At 45.0% G+C, this 17,380-nt stretch overlaps 1 protein-coding gene across 5 annotated transcripts in view; it reads right to left on the bottom strand.

The window, feature by feature from the left end:
• Positions 1-323: 323 nt before the first annotated feature.
• CFAP70 (cilia and flagella associated protein 70) overlaps positions 324-17,380 on the bottom strand; it is a 67,744-nt gene continuing 50,687 nt past the window's right edge. For 3 of the 5 annotated variants that reach the window (XM_084794935.1, XM_084794937.1, XM_084794936.1), the window contains exons 20-29: positions 16,782-16,994; positions 12,775-12,843; positions 12,077-12,235; positions 10,796-10,917; positions 8,653-8,805; positions 7,716-7,877; positions 3,342-3,431; positions 1,181-1,282; positions 744-791; positions 324-536 (exon numbers count right to left, since the gene is read on the bottom strand). In XM_084794935.1, coding sequence (XP_084651061.1) covers positions 456-536; positions 744-791; positions 1,181-1,282; positions 3,342-3,431; positions 7,716-7,877; positions 8,653-8,805; positions 10,796-10,917; positions 12,077-12,235; positions 12,775-12,843; positions 16,782-16,994 — 1,199 coding nt within the window. In that variant the 3' untranslated portion in view covers positions 324-455. The remainder of the gene's footprint in view (positions 537-743; positions 792-1,180; positions 1,283-3,341; positions 3,432-7,715; positions 7,878-8,652; positions 8,806-10,795; positions 10,918-12,076; positions 12,236-12,774; positions 12,844-16,781; positions 16,995-17,380) is intronic. The other 2 variants (XM_084794938.1, XM_084794939.1) reach the window with 2 other exon arrangements.

The following is a 17,380-nucleotide window of genomic DNA, read 5'->3' as shown; positions in this document are numbered from 1 at the left end:
TCTTTTAGCTCTTCCAACAGGCTTGGCCCACTAGAATATTCTCTGCTCTCTTACCCAGTGACACAGCATAGCGATTCTGGGCCCACCTTTGAAGATGATGCCTTAATTCCCTAAAGCTGCCAAGAACCGTGGCAATTGACTACCTCCAGGGATCACCTCCAGAATGATCTGATGAGCTTTCATCAGAAACTCTAATAGTCACACCATTGTGCCATATACCTTATCACAGATAATGTCTATTAATTAGTTACATGATTATATAAGAACATATAAATAGAATGTGTGACATAAGACTCCAGAAACACACTGGGTACATTTTGACAGTTTTATTTTATTGCGCTCTGACTTACAGTCAACTGCTAATAGGGAGGGGGGAATGGGCAGGTTTCATCTGGTGACAATTTGGGAATAAAAGATGCTTGGGGTCCCATGTTAAATATCCACTTGTTCAGAAGTCAGAAAGATGGATTTCCGAAGCCAACCATTTCCTGTACGGTGTGGATTTCTGCAAGCAGAGCCTCATCTTTCAGTTTCAGCTGCAGAAACAAGGCAGGGAAGAAGTCAAGTACAACAAACCGTGTTTCCGTAAAGACTCCCAATGAATGAGGCTCCAAACTTATTGTGGGGGAGGCTTTCCTATATTCTGGACACCTTGAAAGCTCTCCTAGAGACTTAGAATGTATTAGCTCCCTTGGTGAAAATCCATCAGGCACTGAGAGCTCCCACAGTCTACTGGCTCGTACCTTTATTGTGTACTTGTAGGCCTGCTCGGCTTCCAATTGTCGGCCAACCTGAGGAAAAGCACAGCACATCTGTCATAGAAAATGTGAGCCAACGATGACTAAGCACACTCCTTTCACGGAGGGGCTGCCCGAGACAGACGTCTCCTTTGTCCTCAGTACAATGGCAAAGCCAGAGCTCATCACGCTTCAGCTATTATTTGTTCACACCAATTTACCTTTCTTTCTCAGTCAGGCCTTCACCTATTCCCTGAAAGGGCCTTTTGTTTTTTGTTTTGTTTTGTTTGAGACAGGGTTTCTCCGCGTAGCCTTGGCTGTCCTGGCCTCCCTTTGTAGACCAGGCTGGCCTGGAACTCACAGCGATCCTCCTGCCTCTGCTGGGATTAAAGGCGTGTGGATCCCTGACAGGGTACTGTGGAGGGACAGTAAGAGTCACTCACTTTCAGGCAGACCAGAGCCAGGTAGGCCCACACTTCGGCATTGTAGTTATTCAGGGCATTGGCTTCAGAGAGAGCATCCTCAGCCTCGGTGAGCTCCTCCAACTGGGGGGAGAGAGATGGGAGACAGTCTAAAATGCCTTTCACTTAAGCTGGCCAGAGTCAGCTTAAATGAGTCGACTATCTAATCAATAGGCGTCCACGACCTATACCAGTGCTTTTCAAACAAAACTTCAAAATGCATCAGTGTCTCTAGAGTCATATGTAGCATATATTTTATATGTTCTATATGATTATTTAACTATTAATAGACTATTTGTGGGTGGATAGATATATATATCTTTTTGTTTGATTTATTTTTTTTAAGATTCATTTATTATGTATACAGTGCTCTGCCTGCATATGAGCCAGGAGGCCAGAAGAGGGCATCAGATCATATTATAGATGGCTGTGAGCCACCATGTGGTTGCTGGGAATTGAACTCAGGACCTTTTGAAGAACGGACAGTGCTCTTAATCTCTGAGCCATCTCTCCAGGCCCTTATTTTTGTTTTAAAAGTATTTAGAGAAAGTCTTTCTGTTAGTGAAACTCACAAGATTGGCTTGAAACTCATTATGTATCCTTGAACTTGAAACTGTCCTCCTGCCTCAGCCAAACAAGCATTGGGTTTTAGGAATGAGCCACCAGGCCTAGATTTTTTTTTCCAGTTTTTAAAGAATTGTGAGTTTCTAAGCCCATGAAAAGATAAAGCATAGCTTTTCAACCACTTTAGGCCTTTCAGACACTGTATTCAATCAGCCTACAGTTGCTGAGGATGTGTTCTGTGCTCAGCAATATATTTGATGCTGAGAATAAAAATAGGTATGCACATATACAGCCCCTGCCCTCAGAGCCCTCACTGGTAGACATGTGAAAAATATAATGAAAAATGAACTACATAAACAGTTCCATTACACAATAAATATTTCTATAGTAAAAGCTCACTTATGATTGAGAGGTGAGACAAAGAAAAATAGTATGAGCTCTACCTTAAGACTGAAGGATATAAAAGATATTAAAAAAATTTTTTTTAATTTTAAAGACTGGAGGATAGCCTCACTAAAATGGAGCATGAAAGTAAACAATTTGTGCACGCGTCCGTGCGTGTGCGTTTTACACACACACACACACACACACACACACACACACACACACACACACGCTCAAGTAGTCCTGGCTGGCCTGGAACTTGCTATGTAGACTAGGCTGGCCTTGGCTTCATAGAGAACCACCCGCCTCTGCTTCCTGAATGTTTACAGCTCTGAGGTGCTGTCCCTGGCCTCGTGAAGGGACCCTGAGACAGACCTCAACAGCCTCATGGCTTTGGTAGACACTGTTGTCTGTCTGTAGCCCCAGCATCGGTTGGTAAGGTGAATGATGTGTTCAGTGTTATCTTTGGCTACCTAGTGAGTCTAGGCCCACCCTGGGTATGTGAGGTCCCGTCTTTGGTACTAGGAAGACAGGGATTATGTTCAAGTCTGACCATGGAAACAGATCTGCAGAGGAGAGGTCCATGTCTGACCATGGAAACAGATCTGCAGAGGACATGTCCATGTCTGACCATGGACACGGATCTGCAGAGGAGAGGTCCATGTCTGACCATAGACACGGATCTGTAGAGGACATGTCCATGTCTGACCATGGACACGGATCTGCAGAGGAGAGGTCCATGTTTAACCATGGAAACAGATCTGCAGAGGACATGTCCATGTCTGACCATGACACGGATCTGCAGAGAAGAGGTCCATGTCTGACATTTGCTTTAAAAGACTCGAGGGAAATGCAGAGACGAAGATGAAGATGAGGACCTAAAGTTAATGGCTGCCAAATCAAGGCTGTCCTTGATTTTAAAAAAATAAAACAACTAAATGAAACATTGACACTATAGCTGCTTGTGTGGCCCTGGGAGCTCCCTCCTGTCTCTTTACATCTCAGATGTCTCATGCTAGGTTTTTGTAAGTTTATTCACAGATATTCTTTTTTTTTTTTCTAGTCAGGCTTCATTCAGTTCGTGAACGACTTTGAAGAAGAGTTTTTCCATTAGAGCAGACTGCCATCCCACAGCACCACGAAACCCACAGCTTAGGTGTAGGACCATGGAAGCCTACCAGGCCTCTGCCCTTACCCGGTAACAGGCAATTCCTAGTCCTAGCCAGGTAAGGCACGAAGGCGCTCTCTTGCAGGCTTGCATGTACGTTCTCTTCGCCTTGTCATACTGTCAAAAGAAAGTACCGGTAAGCTTCAGACACAGTGTTGCCAAGGTTACGATGAGCTTCTTGGCAGTTTCCACCCAGAATAATCTGGAAGTGAGTGAGACCTTGGATGGCATTTTCATGGATACTTTAATGGAGCTGTTGTAAGGGGCGGGGGATGGAAGCCAACAGAAGGAGCGGGTTTGACCTGGGAGCAGGTCAAGGACGCAGCTGCAGCAGGAGTTACACTAGACATTCTGGGCGGGCAAGCACCGGGGTTACGTGAATTCTGTCTAGACTTTACGGATCTCATCTTTTCCCTCAGAAGTGGGGTCATGTGGTAGCATGGCAGACAGTGAGCCTCTCTGGTCCCTCTGAGAACCTGTTCCAATATCAGAAAAGTCTTCAAGGTGCCACAGAGACTTTTGGAGACATTCAAAAATCATACTTGGACCCGGATGCAATCCTTCTATCCCTAGCTGCTCAGCTTCCAAGAGCTGAGGTAACAGGATGGAGCCCAGCAGTTCAAGGACAGTCTTGTAACATAAGATGCCATTTCTTTTCTTTTAGGGTGGGTGAGGATGAGACAGGGTCTTATACAGTGCAGACTCCCTTAACCTTGCTGTATAGCCCAGGATGACCGTCAACAGCTGACTCCAACCTCTTCCTCCTGAAAGCTGGAATTATAGGGACGTGCCACCATGCCTGGTGTTATGTGGTGCTTGGGACGAAGCCCAGGGCCACGTTCATGATAGACATGTCCTGTGCCCCTAGCCCATCATCTCTTTTGCTGTTGTTTGTTTTAGGACAAGGCCTCAGTATTTTCCCCAGGCTGGCTTAAAAGCTCTGGCACCAAGCAATTCTGTTACCTAAGCCTCCTGAGTGTTGTAGGCACTCACTACCCCACTTGGCAAGACCCTGTCTCTTTCTAAAGTGAAACTTCCAAAGGAAATAAGACCCAGTGACTAAATCTTGTCTGGTACCTACAGAGCTGACTGACCCTGAGTGTTCAGCCAAGGAACTGGTTCCTAGTAACCATGACGCCACTAGCTGCCTTGAAGATGGCAGCTTGCCACGACATTAGAAAGAGATTTTTCTTTTTTCTGTTTTAAAAAAAGATTTATTTATTATGTATACAGTGCCCTGCCTGCATGTATACCTGCACACCAGAAGAGGGCAACAGATCTCATTAAAGATGGTTGTGAGCCACCATGTGGTTGATGGGAACTGAACTCAGAACCTTTGGAAGAACAGACAGTGCTCTTAACTTCTGAGCCATCTCTCCAGCCCAAAGAAATTTTCTCCTTATTTACTTCACTGCAATAGAGCTACAGTTTCTCTCAGACCTGGATTAGCCTTCCCATGTGCACTGTCATGTATTGTACCTTCATGTTCCTGTTGGTCAATATGCTAAATAAAAAAAACCTGACATCTGCTGGGCACACCTGTAATCCCAGCACTTGGGAGGCAGAGGCAGGTGGATCTCTGTGAGTTTGAGGCCAGCTTAGTCTATAAAGAGAGTTCAGGACAGTCAAGGCTACACAGAGAACTCCTGTCTCAAAAAACAAAAACAACAACAACAACAAAAAGCTACAAAAAATAAAATAAAAAATAAAAAACTAGACATTTATGGGTGAAGAAGGGAAAGGGAAGAAGACAAAACAAAACCAGGGAGTCACACCGCCTGCAGCAGAGTGGTGAGACTGTTAGGTGGGTCCAGATGCTTTGCATGTATTTGAAGTTTCATAGAATAGCAAGCCTACCCCACTCCCATCTCTACCTGTTGTAAAGGCTCTTGGGGCAGAGGGACTTCTAGAGTCAGGTTAGGGTGCCCTATAGGGTGGGGCTAGCTTAAGTTAGATTGGACCTAGTGCTCTGTATCGGAGAAGAAGTTTAAAGAAGTCCCTTTGAATCCCAGGACATGTTATCTTAGTTAAGCCAAAGAATGTTTCTATTGTCTCAAAATTCCTATTAGTATTAATAAGATATCTAGTTAAAACAACATTCATTAAGTTCATAACAACTTTTTAGTAGCACAGTGGTTGATAGCAGACTCTCATGTCTACACTAGTTACTGGGTCCCTAATGCTGAGCAAATGACATTCCCACTGGTATAAAGATGTCAGGATCGTGGCACTGTTTTTTAGGATGGCTATGAAGCAGCATGTGAACCGGAGAGCCTCAAGGAGACATGAGGAAGAAAGACACTTCCCTGTTTAGAATCTGCTGGGAACTTCAGCTCAGCTACTAAAACTGAACCACCTTTTGGAGATGGTGTGTATCTCCCTAGAGACAAACAAGGATGCTAAAAACAAGGACATGTTTCCCAAGGACCAGAAGGGTCCTGAGTACATTGACACTCCCTTCTCATCCCGAAACCTAAAACATGTTCCTCAGGAAGATCTGTCAATTTCATTTAAAAGAGGAAATCCTTTTTAAAAATGATTTGTCTTATTTTTAATCCATGTATGTGTGCCTGGTGTATATGAGTGAGGCCCATGCAGGCTGGAGATGTCAGATCCCTTGGAACCGGAGTTACAGGTGGTTTCTGAATGGCCTCATGTGGGTGCTGGGAATACACTCTCTCTTTTGTTGTTATGATCTGTGGGTGCTGGGAATACACTCTCTCTTTTGTTGCTATGATTTGTGGGTGCTGGGAATACACTTTTTTGTTGCTATGATTTGTAGGTGCTGGGAATACACTCTTTTGTTGCTATGATTTGTGGGTGCTGGGAATACACTCTTTTGTTGCTATGATTTGTGGGTGCTGGGAATACACTCTTTTGTTGCTATGATTTGTGGGTGCTGGGAATACACTCTTTTGTTGCTATGATCTGTGTTTTGCTTGGTTTGGTTTTTTAAGGGTTTTTCTCTATAGCCTTGGCTCTTCTGGAACTTGCTCTGTAGACCAGGCCGGCTTAGAACTTACACAGATCCACCTGCCTCTGCTCTCAAGTGCTGGGATTAAAGAAGTGTGCCACACTGCCTGGCTAAAGATTAAAAATGTGTGTAAGCCAGTGATCCCAGCACTCAGGGAGACAGAGGCAGGTGGATCTCTTTGAGTTCAAGGCCTACAAAGTGAGTCTACAAAGTGAGTCCAATACAGTCAAGGCTACACAGAGAAACCCTGTCTCGAAAACAAAAAATAAAACCATGTTTATTTACATGTATAAACATATGATTGTATGCCATGCTTATGCTGGTACCTGTGAACATCTTACAAGGGACTCAGATCCTCTGAAGTCGCAGTCATGGGTGGCTGTGAGCTGCCTGATGTGGAAACTGAACCTGGGTCCTCTGGAACAGTGTGTGCTCTCAACTGCTGAGCCTTCTCTCAAGTCCCAAAAGTAAATTCCTCGAGTTTAACAAACAAGTTCATGTTTTTTAAAATACCTAATTTTATGTGCATGTGTGTATGCCTGAGTATGTACTGTGTGCATGCAGGAGCCCATGGAAATTAGAATCCTCTGGCAGATGTGTGCGAGCTATTATGTAAGTGCTGGGCTCCAAATAGGGTTCCTCTGCACGAGGTTATGCGTGTATGAGTGTGTGCCACGTGTTAACCACTTCCCCACTGAGCCACCTCTCCAGCCCAACAACTCATAATTTTTATTTAATTTTTAAACCTATTATTAGAAAAAAAAACAAAGTTGGTTAATCTTTAAAGCTTTTAAAACTTACATTCCAAAATCATTCATATGGACATGGTAAGGACATCCAGAAAGATCTCCTGAGAAGCCATTTTGGATGTGCACTGCTGTGTGTGTGTGTGTGTGTGTGTGTGTGTGTGTGTGTGTGTGTGCGCGCGCGCGCGCGCACGTCAGTTTTTCTCTCTTCCCTCTCCACACTCTTATGTAACTAAACAGTGTGTTATTCTGTGTTTCTACCAATACGCTCCCTAACTTTGCTTCATTCTGACTTGTTCTGAATTCTTTTCCACAGTGTGGTCACAGATGTATGTGGTTTTTACCTAAATGGAAGGTCCCTAATAAAGGGGTGGAGGAGGGGAGCACGGTCATGATGGTGCAGGACCACAGAGGACCATAAAGGGGCGGGGGAGGGGAGCATGGTCATGATGGTGCAGGACCACAGAGGACCATAAAGGGGCGGGGGAGGGGAGCACGGTCATGATGGTGCAGGACCACAGAGGACCATAAAGGGGCAGGGGAGGGGGCACGGTCATGATGGTGCAGGACGACAGAGGACTGAAGCTCTTCAAGTTACCCTAGGTGGCAGTGCGGAGCTACATTTCTCCATAGCCACTGCCAGGCCTGGGCCCTGCCTTCCTACCCCTCTGTCTCCCTTACCTCTTTCTCTTCCAGGTAGATGTGTCCCAGGCGTAGGAAGATGAAGTGCATCTCAGAAGCATCAACTACAAAACTAATAGTTCTCTCGTAGCATTCCTTGGCTTCAGCATGGTTTCCGCTTAGGAAGTAGAGGTGGCCCTTCACACCCCAGACATTAGGGTTCTGAGGACACAGACAGAGAACATGCAGGGAGATTTGGTATTTATGTCCCTAATGAGTTGTGTTGAACATTTAAATTTAGATCAACATATTTCTTTCCTTTTTTTCCCTAAGAGCACACACCCAGAAAGAGCTGTCTTAGTCACACTAGGGAGTATATTCCTGGGTGTGCGCTCATTCTTTTATTTTTTTTTTATTTTTTTTATTTTTTTGGTTTTTCGAGACAGGGTATTTCTGTGTAGCCTTGGCTGTCCTGGACTCACTTTGTAGACCAGGCTGGCCTCGAACTCACAGCGATCCGCCTGCCTCTGCCTCCCGAGTGCTGGGATTAAAGGCATGTGCCACCAGGCCCGGCTGTGCTCTCGGTCCTGTATTCCTCAAGGCCACTTTGTCTTGGGGTGAATATTAAGTCAAACACTCAACAATAATCAGGATGATGCTATTAGGAGAAAACAGAAGTCTAGAAACTTGAAATAAGTAGCAACTCCTTCTAAATGACTGCCTTACCCATTCTTTATCTTTTGTAGAGCTCACAATTAACACACACACACACACACACACACACACACACACACACACACACACACCAGAAGTGTCCCTCCACTACTTTATCTCCCTTGAGACAGTATCATCGTGCTCCTATGCTGACTTGAGGCTCCTGGGCTCAGGCCATTCAAGCAGCTGGGACGCACATCGCTGTGTCCTGCTTTCATCTCTGTCTTAAGAGGCCAGTCACCCCTTCTCTCATTCAAAAGGCTTTATCTAGGAAACCCAGTACCAGGTAGTCCATCTGGGCTGCTTGTTGAAGGTACTCCTCTGTCTTGGCAAAGTCCTTCTTGAGAAGGTGTGTCTGGGCCAGGACCAAATAATATTCACAACTGGGTCCACCTTGAGGGCACAGCAGCTCATGGGCCAGCACTCGGTGCACAAACTGCAAGGAAACCCAATGGTTAAAAAAGAGCCATAAAGCCGGGCGTGGTGGCACACGCCTTTAATCCCAGCACTTGGGAGGCAGAGGCAGGCGGATCGCTGTGAGTTCGAGGCCAGCCTGGACTACAAAGTAAGTCCAGGATGGCCAAGGCTACACAGAGAAACCCTGTCTCGAAAAAACAAAAACAAAACAACAACAACAACAACAAAGAGCCATAAAAACAAGTGCCTGTGTTAGTCGAATTGCTTTCAGGGTGGAAGGAGTCTTGTAGAGAAATATGATCATCTCAAAGGCAACGAGACAGAAGAAAAATCACACTTCGTACTTCATGTTCCAGTACAAGTAACTCAGTCAGCAAACATAAACATTTCATACACACACACACACACACACACACACACACACACACACACACACACGCATATATATATATATATACACATACACACACATACATATATAACATATATTTTGAGACAGGGTTTCTCTGTGTAGCCTTGGCTGTCCTGGACTCACTTTGTAGACCAGGCTGGTCTCGAACTCACAGCAATCCACCTGCCTCTGCCTCCCCAGAGCTGGGATTACAGGAATGAGCCACCACCGCCTGGCTGAACATCAACATTTCTAAGTGAACAAACTGCAGTACTGCAAGGTGCAGGCCTGGCGGCCGTGAAGACTGAGATTCGGACTGCATTTACTGGGTGCAGGCAGAGGCACTTTATCAACCTCCCTGCTTGTACATGATATACACTTTCTTTCCTTCTTTTTTAAAGATTTATTATTATGTATACAGTGCTCTGCCCTGCATGTATGCCTGCAGGCCAGAAGAGGGCATCAGATCACATTATAGATGGTTGTGAGCCACCATGTGGCTGCTGGGAATTGAACTCAGGACTTTTGGAGGAGCATTCAGTGCCCTTAACCTCTGAGTCACCTTGCCAGCGCCAAAATACATTTTCAAACAGCTGACATTTTAAGGAAATGTGCAATGAGGCAAAACCCATCTCTCTAAAATGCTAAGACTTGGGAATTCACAAACATAAATTCCTGCTTTTGCCATAGCACTAAAAATATCCGTTTACTGATGCAACACACTTGAGACTCTCTCTCCCCACCTCCACAATTAAAGAGGCTGAAAATCTGGTGCAGTCAGATGTGCTTGCGAAGCAGACGTGACACCCTCCGCTAATCTTGCAGTCCATTTTTGCTTTAGTCTGCAATACAGAAGCCTTATACACACCTTCCCAGGAAACTACCCTGAAGGGCAGCTGCCTCCTGGCTCTCTGACCCAGGGAGATGGATTTATTCATTGAGGAGGGAGTTTGTGTTCCTGCTGGCAAGGGTTCAGGAGTGAAAGGCTCTTGTTTAATGTGGCCCACATCCACCCAGTCCATAATTCTTGCCTTTTCTTGAGATTGCATGCCCTCAAAGTGAGGTGTGTGCCTGCAGGGTCAGCATCAACTCCACCATTTTACCCTCCCTCCCGCCACTTGTGCACAGCACCTCTTCATGTGGGTATGTGCTAATTGGACAAACTTCTTTTCTGGGAAGAAGACTAACCCCAGCTGCTCTGTGATTTATGTGGGCCAGTACACTTGGAAACAGACTCCTGGTGCAGTGGTGGCGCACGCCTTTAATCCCAGCACTGAGGAGACAGAGGCAGGCCGGTCTTTGCAAGTTCAAGGTCAGCCTGGTCCACAAAGCAAGGCCAGGGTAGTCAAGGCTACTACGCAGAGAAACCCTATCTCCAAAAACAAAAAACAAACAAACAAACAAAACCCCCAAAAAGTACAGCTGAGGAATTAGTGACAGAACTCAATGGTGCAATGTGTGCTTAGCATGTGGGAGGCTCCAGGCTCACTCCTCAGTACCAAAAAATTATATTTGGTTTCTACTTCACACATAGTTAAGCTTCCAAGACACTGCCGTGGGTAGAACACACAGTTCAGTGAAATCCCGCACAGGTGCGCCCGTCCCCAGGCATTCTGACCTGCACAGCATTGACCTTCATCAAGAAGCGAATGGTCTCCATGAATATTGTAGTGGGAGGTTGAGGAACAACCTGAGGGGCAGGATGCAAAAAGGCTGACAAATCTTGACATTTTGATGTTTCTGGAAATAGATTGACAGGAGATGCAAATAAGATATGCCAGACACTCAGACATATTAATAAGGTAGGGAGAATATTCTGATCTCAGATGAGATAAAGACCAGAATCTGGAAAGCAATAGCTATGCTACAGAAAGCAGACTCAAAGACCATCAAGGTCAATGCGCTAGTGGCCCTAAGGTAGGTCACCACCTCGTGAGAAGGCATTTGAAACTATTCAAAAGGGCCTGGAGAGACAAGTCAGTAACGCCTGGAGTTCCGACCTCCATCGTCCACAAAAACAGGAGAGAGAGAGAGAGAGAGAGAGAGAGAGAGAGAGAGAGAGAGAGAGAGAGGGAAAAAAAAAGAAGCCAGGTGTAGGTGTGGTACTGGAATCCACCACTGGCAAGACCAAGTCAAGCAAGTGCCTGCACTCACTGGCCAGTCAGGACAGCTGAAACAATGAGACCTGGTCTCAAAAAACAAGGTGGAAAGCCAGGCAGCAGTGGCGGCGGTGGCGGCGGTGGCGGCAGTGGTGGTGGTGGTGGTGGTGGTGGTGGTGGTGGTGCACACCGTTAATCCCAGCACTTGGGAGGCAGAGGCAGGCAGATCGCTGTGAGTTCGAGGCCAGTCTAGTCTACAAAGTGAGTCCAGGACAGCCAAGGCTACACAGAGAAACCCTGTCTCAAAAAAACAAAACAAAACAAAACAAAAAAACAAAACAAAAAACCCACAAAACAAACAAAAAACCCAAAACAAAAACAAACAAACCAAGGTGCAGTGGCTAAGGAGGATAGCTGGTGTTAGCCTCTGGCCTCCACATGCACATGTGTGTGTACATACGTGACATACACACACACTCACAGAAACATACACTAACCAACTAATTTAAAGAAGTATTCAGGCCTCCTTGGGTTTAAAGCACAGCTCATAGATATTCTGAAAATGAAGACTCATTGGAAAACTACAGTTCAGTTAGCTACTTGAGGGAACAAAATAAAACCCAGAGTTATTAAAGGAGTCTCAGCATGGAATTTAGAGCTCAGACCCTAGACTGATGTCGCGTGTGGGCACTGGAACTTCAAACACATCTGGCTCCCCACAGTCTTAATTCCACGAGCCTTCGTGCTCGCCCGGTTGGCTTATGTCTCTCTTTCCACAGGAAGTATTGACTCCTAGTTACCTTTTTTTACTACTAGGTCCTTTAACAGCACATTGGATGATTTCTGGACAAGAGAAGATTCCTGAGGCTGTAAGGTCATTATTGGCTCTTGTGACTCAGACTGTGCCTTAGACGACTCTTCAATAAACTCGTCTAGACTGGACAACACAGTGCTTGGTCCTAAATAGATTAGATTGCGATGAAAAGGAGCTTCCTCTTTCTGGCATTGAAAGGTTAGAGGAGAGACGATGTGTAAACAGTAAGACAGACATCCTCTCACACTGCCTGAAGGACTAGGAATCAGGTAGACATCATCATAACGCACACAGATGCCTTCCACGCCTTCCATGTGCGCCCTGGGGTCCCACACGGCACAGTCACACAAGTCACTTGCTAGATCCACAGCCTCAAGAAGCCACAAGAGAAGAAAGGTGCTGCACAGACAACAGAAAAGCCCTCGAGGGGCAGGGCCCTCCTCAGCTTCCTTCAGGGCTGAGCAGGAAACAAGTACAGAAGACCAGTTTACAGAGACACACGTGGAACTGAAAGCAGAAGATATGCGAAGACAGGAACCTGAGGAAAGGTGAGAGGAGGAAATACGCCCCTCTCCCCCCCCCCAATAAAATACTTCCAACTTTGAAGAGAGGAGAAAAGAGACCACATCAAACAAACAAAAAGACGATGGTACAAACAATAAAAGGTCAAACAACAAAAAGAACCTTGGGGCTGGGAGTGCATCTCCAGTGTGGATCGAGGACTCAGCAGGTGGGAGCTCCTGGGTTTGATTCCTAAATAACAACAACAAAGAAAAGCCTCGTGGTAAATTCTCAAAAGAAAATAACAAAACCCAGTAACATCAGGCACATAAGAGACGAAAGCTGAGGGATTACACCCGAAATTGCAACATGACAAAAGATGAAACTTTAAAGAGAAAGGGGAAATGGTGACAACACTGGAGGAAAATAACGGGGGGGGGGGGGGGGGGAACGTGGCATCTGGAGAAGAGGCTCAGCGGGCGGGGAACCGAGCTCCGGGAAGAGCTGAGCTTGGCTCCCAGCACCCACACTACAAGGCTCCCAGTTTCCCAGACCTCAAGGAGGATCACGTGCCTCCATGGGCTCCTGTAGTCATCTGCACAAACGCCTGACCCAGACACAGGCACACACATAATTAAAAATAAACCAAATCCTTTAAAAAAGACATTGTGAACCGGGTGTGGTGGAGCACACCTTTAATCCCAGCAAGTCCAGGACAGCCAAGATAACACAGAGAAACCCTGCCTTGAAAAACCAAAAACAACAAAAAAGATATTGTGACATAAGTATTGGGAGAGAAGAAGATAAAACTATGTTTATTTATGGATGATATCAGCCATGTATTTGGTGGATTGGTTGGTTTGGTTTTTTTTGAGACAGGGTTTCTCTGTGTAGCCCTGGCTACCCTGCAACTTGCTCTGTAGACCAGGCTGGCTTTGAACTCAGAAATCAACGTACCTCTGCCTCCCAAATGCTGTGATTAAAAGTTTGAGACACTATGCCCAGCTCATAGTCAATTTTTTGTTTTGTTTTTCGAGACAGGGTTTCTCTGTGTAATAGCCCTGGCTGTCCTGGAACTCTCCTTGTAGACTAGGTTGGTCTCGAACTCACAGAGATCCACCTGCTTCTGCCTCCCAAATACTGGGATTTAAAGGCATCTGCCACTATGCCCGACTCATAGTCAATTTTTAAAGAAACAACAAAAATAATTAACTCATTGGAGTGAATAAAACATGAAAAAGGCATCCATACATAAGTTAGGTAGAAGGGCTGGAGAGATGGCTCAGTGGTTAAGAGCACAGGCTGCTCTTCCAAAAGACCTGGGTTCAATTCCCAGCACCCACATGGCAGCTCACAACTGTCTGTAGGTCCTATTCCAAAGGTTCTGGCTCCTTTACACAGATATACATGCAGACAAAACACCAATGCATAAAATAAAAATAAATTATAAAAAACAAAGTTCAATATAAATGATTTGGAATCTAGAAATGACTAGAAATTTTGCTTACTAAACAGGGCCTCATTAGGTAAAATGTTAAAATTTTAGTAAAAGACAAAGAGAAATTACTAAGTGGTCATTGCCACACAGGACAGAATAGGCTAATATAAAAATGTTCATTATCTCTCAGCTAATCTCTAATTTTAATATAGTTCAAATAAAAATTATAGCTACATTTTAATGAACTTAATAAATTCACTATAAAATCCATACAGACACATAAAGGTCCATACATAGCTAAGTGAGACAGTTACATGTGAGAACCCGATATGCCAGCCAGCCATCAAGGTGTACCCAAAACCGCAGCCACAAAAGACATGTATGCTTTCATATCTATATGTTTATACCTGACAAATATGATGGCGTGGTAAGTTCGGAGTTTAGGAATGTATACCTTACCTCATAGGGGGAAATACTGAGGTTAGTAGGGATTGTTGAAAAAAACCACACCCCATCCAAACAAAAAATAAAAATAAAACAGAACGTCCATGGAGCAGGGTATTTTAAGATGGGCTCTTTAAAGATCTAAATGTGAGACAATTATAAAGTGAAGTGAAGAAAATGTTACACATAGAAGGAAAAGATTCTACAACATGGAAGCACACCGGCTCCAACACACCAGCTCCAACACCCCGTCTGCATTTGCAGAGCATTGCATCCAACAAGGACAGTTATCAGGGCAGACCCTCTGCTGGCCCATAAAACAAGTGTCAATGTTTTTGAAGTATTCAATTTAGAGAAAGTTCATTTTACAGCCACCATGAAATTGCATTAGAAAGGAAACAAACAAACAAACAAGGATATCCTGGAAAACTTCCAAGTATTTAGAAAATAAAAACCATATTGCTAAATAATCCATGGTCTCAGTTGCCGAGTTCCTAGGTGTTCATGGGGGAAAATGAACATCTATCCATGCAGAAATTTGGACCTAATGTCCTTAGTGGCTTTAGCACTGTAGTCCCAACATGAAAACCAGAGTCGGGCAGGGTGCTCTCTCTACACTTAGGTGCAATGGAGCAGTAAGATGCCCAGCTGATACGGTCAGTACGCCATGGTCCAATCTCAGGATCGTTAAGCTTGGTTAATAAAGTCAGACCAAAAAGCACACATGATTTAACTCTAGAAGTTCCAAAAAAAAAATTCCAGAATATTTCTAGTGTGAGATTCTAGATGGTCTGAGGTCAGCAGGGACATTATTAGCTAGATGGCCTGGGCTCAGCAGTGATATTGGTAGCTAAAGAAACATAAGGTTCCAGGAGGCTCAGACCTAGCATTGGCCAGCTGAACAAACAGGCTGAATTGCAGGCTGATAACAAGAACAAACTGAGGGGGATGAGTTAAAGGTTCTCCATCCATCAGCCTCCACCTCAACCCTGCCCCCAGAATTTACTACCTCAGACCCCCATGTACCTGAAAGCTCCCTCCCCGACTTAAAATTTACTACCTCAGGTCCCCATTCTCACCCAAAAGGTCACCTATTGTTAGCCTATCACTTGATAGGTTCTGTTTCTGTAAAAAGTATTTAAAGCCTCAGCTTTGGCAGGACGACGTCTCCCATCTCTACGGGGTATGGTGTGGACCCCGACGCGTCGGCTAATAAACTCCTTTGCTTTTGCATCGACTTTGGACTCTGTCTCTCAAATTGGATTCCAGGGATAAACTTAGATGACACTAGAATTCTAAAACTTCAAAACCAACAAATTTGGGCTGGTTATGTGGCTCGGTAGATAAAGGTGCCTGCCACCAAGCCTGAGGGCCTGAGCTCTCCACGCCCACAGGGAGGAAAGACAGAACCCAGGATCCCCAAGGCTGTCCTCTGACCACCACGTGAGTGTCTACCAATGCAAATAAGTAAATCAATAGATGCAACAGCAATTTTTAAAGTGCAGATTCCTCTATAAGGAGAGCAGGCCAGTGGTTAGCTAGAGACGGCCAGATGGAAGGCATCACAGGGGAGCAGGGGCACACGCCATTATCTTTGTGATGGTGATTTCGTCAACACTTACTAAGCTGGCCTTAAACGGGTGTAGCTTATGAAGTTCCAATTGAAATTTTCTCAGACGACCTTAAAATGTGTACGGATGCAGAATAACAATACGTGTGTATGCAGGAAATAACAAGCAAAGATGCATACAAAAACCGCAGCAGCATGATTAGGGCCACTTCCTGCTCTGGCAGAGGCCCCAGGTTTAGCTCCTGGCACCCACATCTGTCAGTAAGCAACAGTCTGTAAGTCCAGTTCCAGAGCATCTAAACTCTGTGGACACCTGCTGCCTGTGATGCACATGCAGATAAGCGGGCACACACATATACTTATAAAATAAATTTTAAAAAATCTTTACAATATGCAGAAATAGAGGGAGTGGGAGGGAAGTGTGTAGGATGAATAAATGCATTGAAAAATTACATGGTGGGCAGGAAAGGACAGAGGAAAAACATTTCAATGTATTCAGAATGGTACCAACTTTTAAGGGATACTTATGAAAGGAGTAAATCCTCTGTGAAAACCAGTGTCCACAGATGCTTTAGCCCAGGTCCCAGGTGATGAGTGATTAATGAGCAAGGTATTTTTCCTGATGTTGCTGGGATAGCTAAAACTTTCAGTATGTATTGAACAAATGCTGACTTGGTGTCCTATTCCTGAGGCTGGTAAGTTTCCAGCGGCCATGGTCACGGCACGCCTCACTCCCACCTGCCGGGGTCTCTGCTTTGATGCCTGCGGCAGAATCCTGAGTGACTACCCAGGGGCTAGAGCTGGACTCTCTTTTCACGCTTTCTTCAATGTTCTCTATGGTGCCCGTTCTCTTCAGCTTTGCCTGGAGGGTTCGAGCCTGCAGCTGTTTGAAGGCCTCGTGAAATGCCATTTCCATTCTAATGTCGTTATTCTGAATTTCATAGAACAACCCTGAGGAAATAAAAAAGCAGAGATAAAGGGCTGGCCTCCCACGACCATAGATGAAGAAGGGGCACATTTTATTTCTCTCTGCCATGTTTGGTTTTACTAGAGTTTAAAAACCACATCCTCAGGGCTGGAGAGATGGCTCAGAGATTAAGAGCACTGACTGCTCTTCCAGAGGTTCTGAGTTCAATTCCAAGCACCCACATGGTAGCTCACACCATCTGTAATGTGATCTTGATGCCCTCTTCTGGCCTGCAGGCATACATGCAGGCAGAGCACTGTATACACAATAATAAATAAATCTTTTTTAAAAAACACATCCTCAGTCACTAAAGTAATTAGGAAAAAAGAGAATTCTGTGATGTGGGAAAGCCCACATCCACAGAACAGGG

This window comes from Acomys minous, assembly GCF_964271855.1.
Source record: "Acomys minous genome assembly, chromosome: 9".
In the NCBI taxonomy this organism is placed as follows: domain Eukaryota; kingdom Metazoa; phylum Chordata; class Mammalia; order Rodentia; family Muridae; genus Acomys; species Acomys minous.
This window is presented reverse-complemented; position numbering and strand designations above follow the sequence as displayed.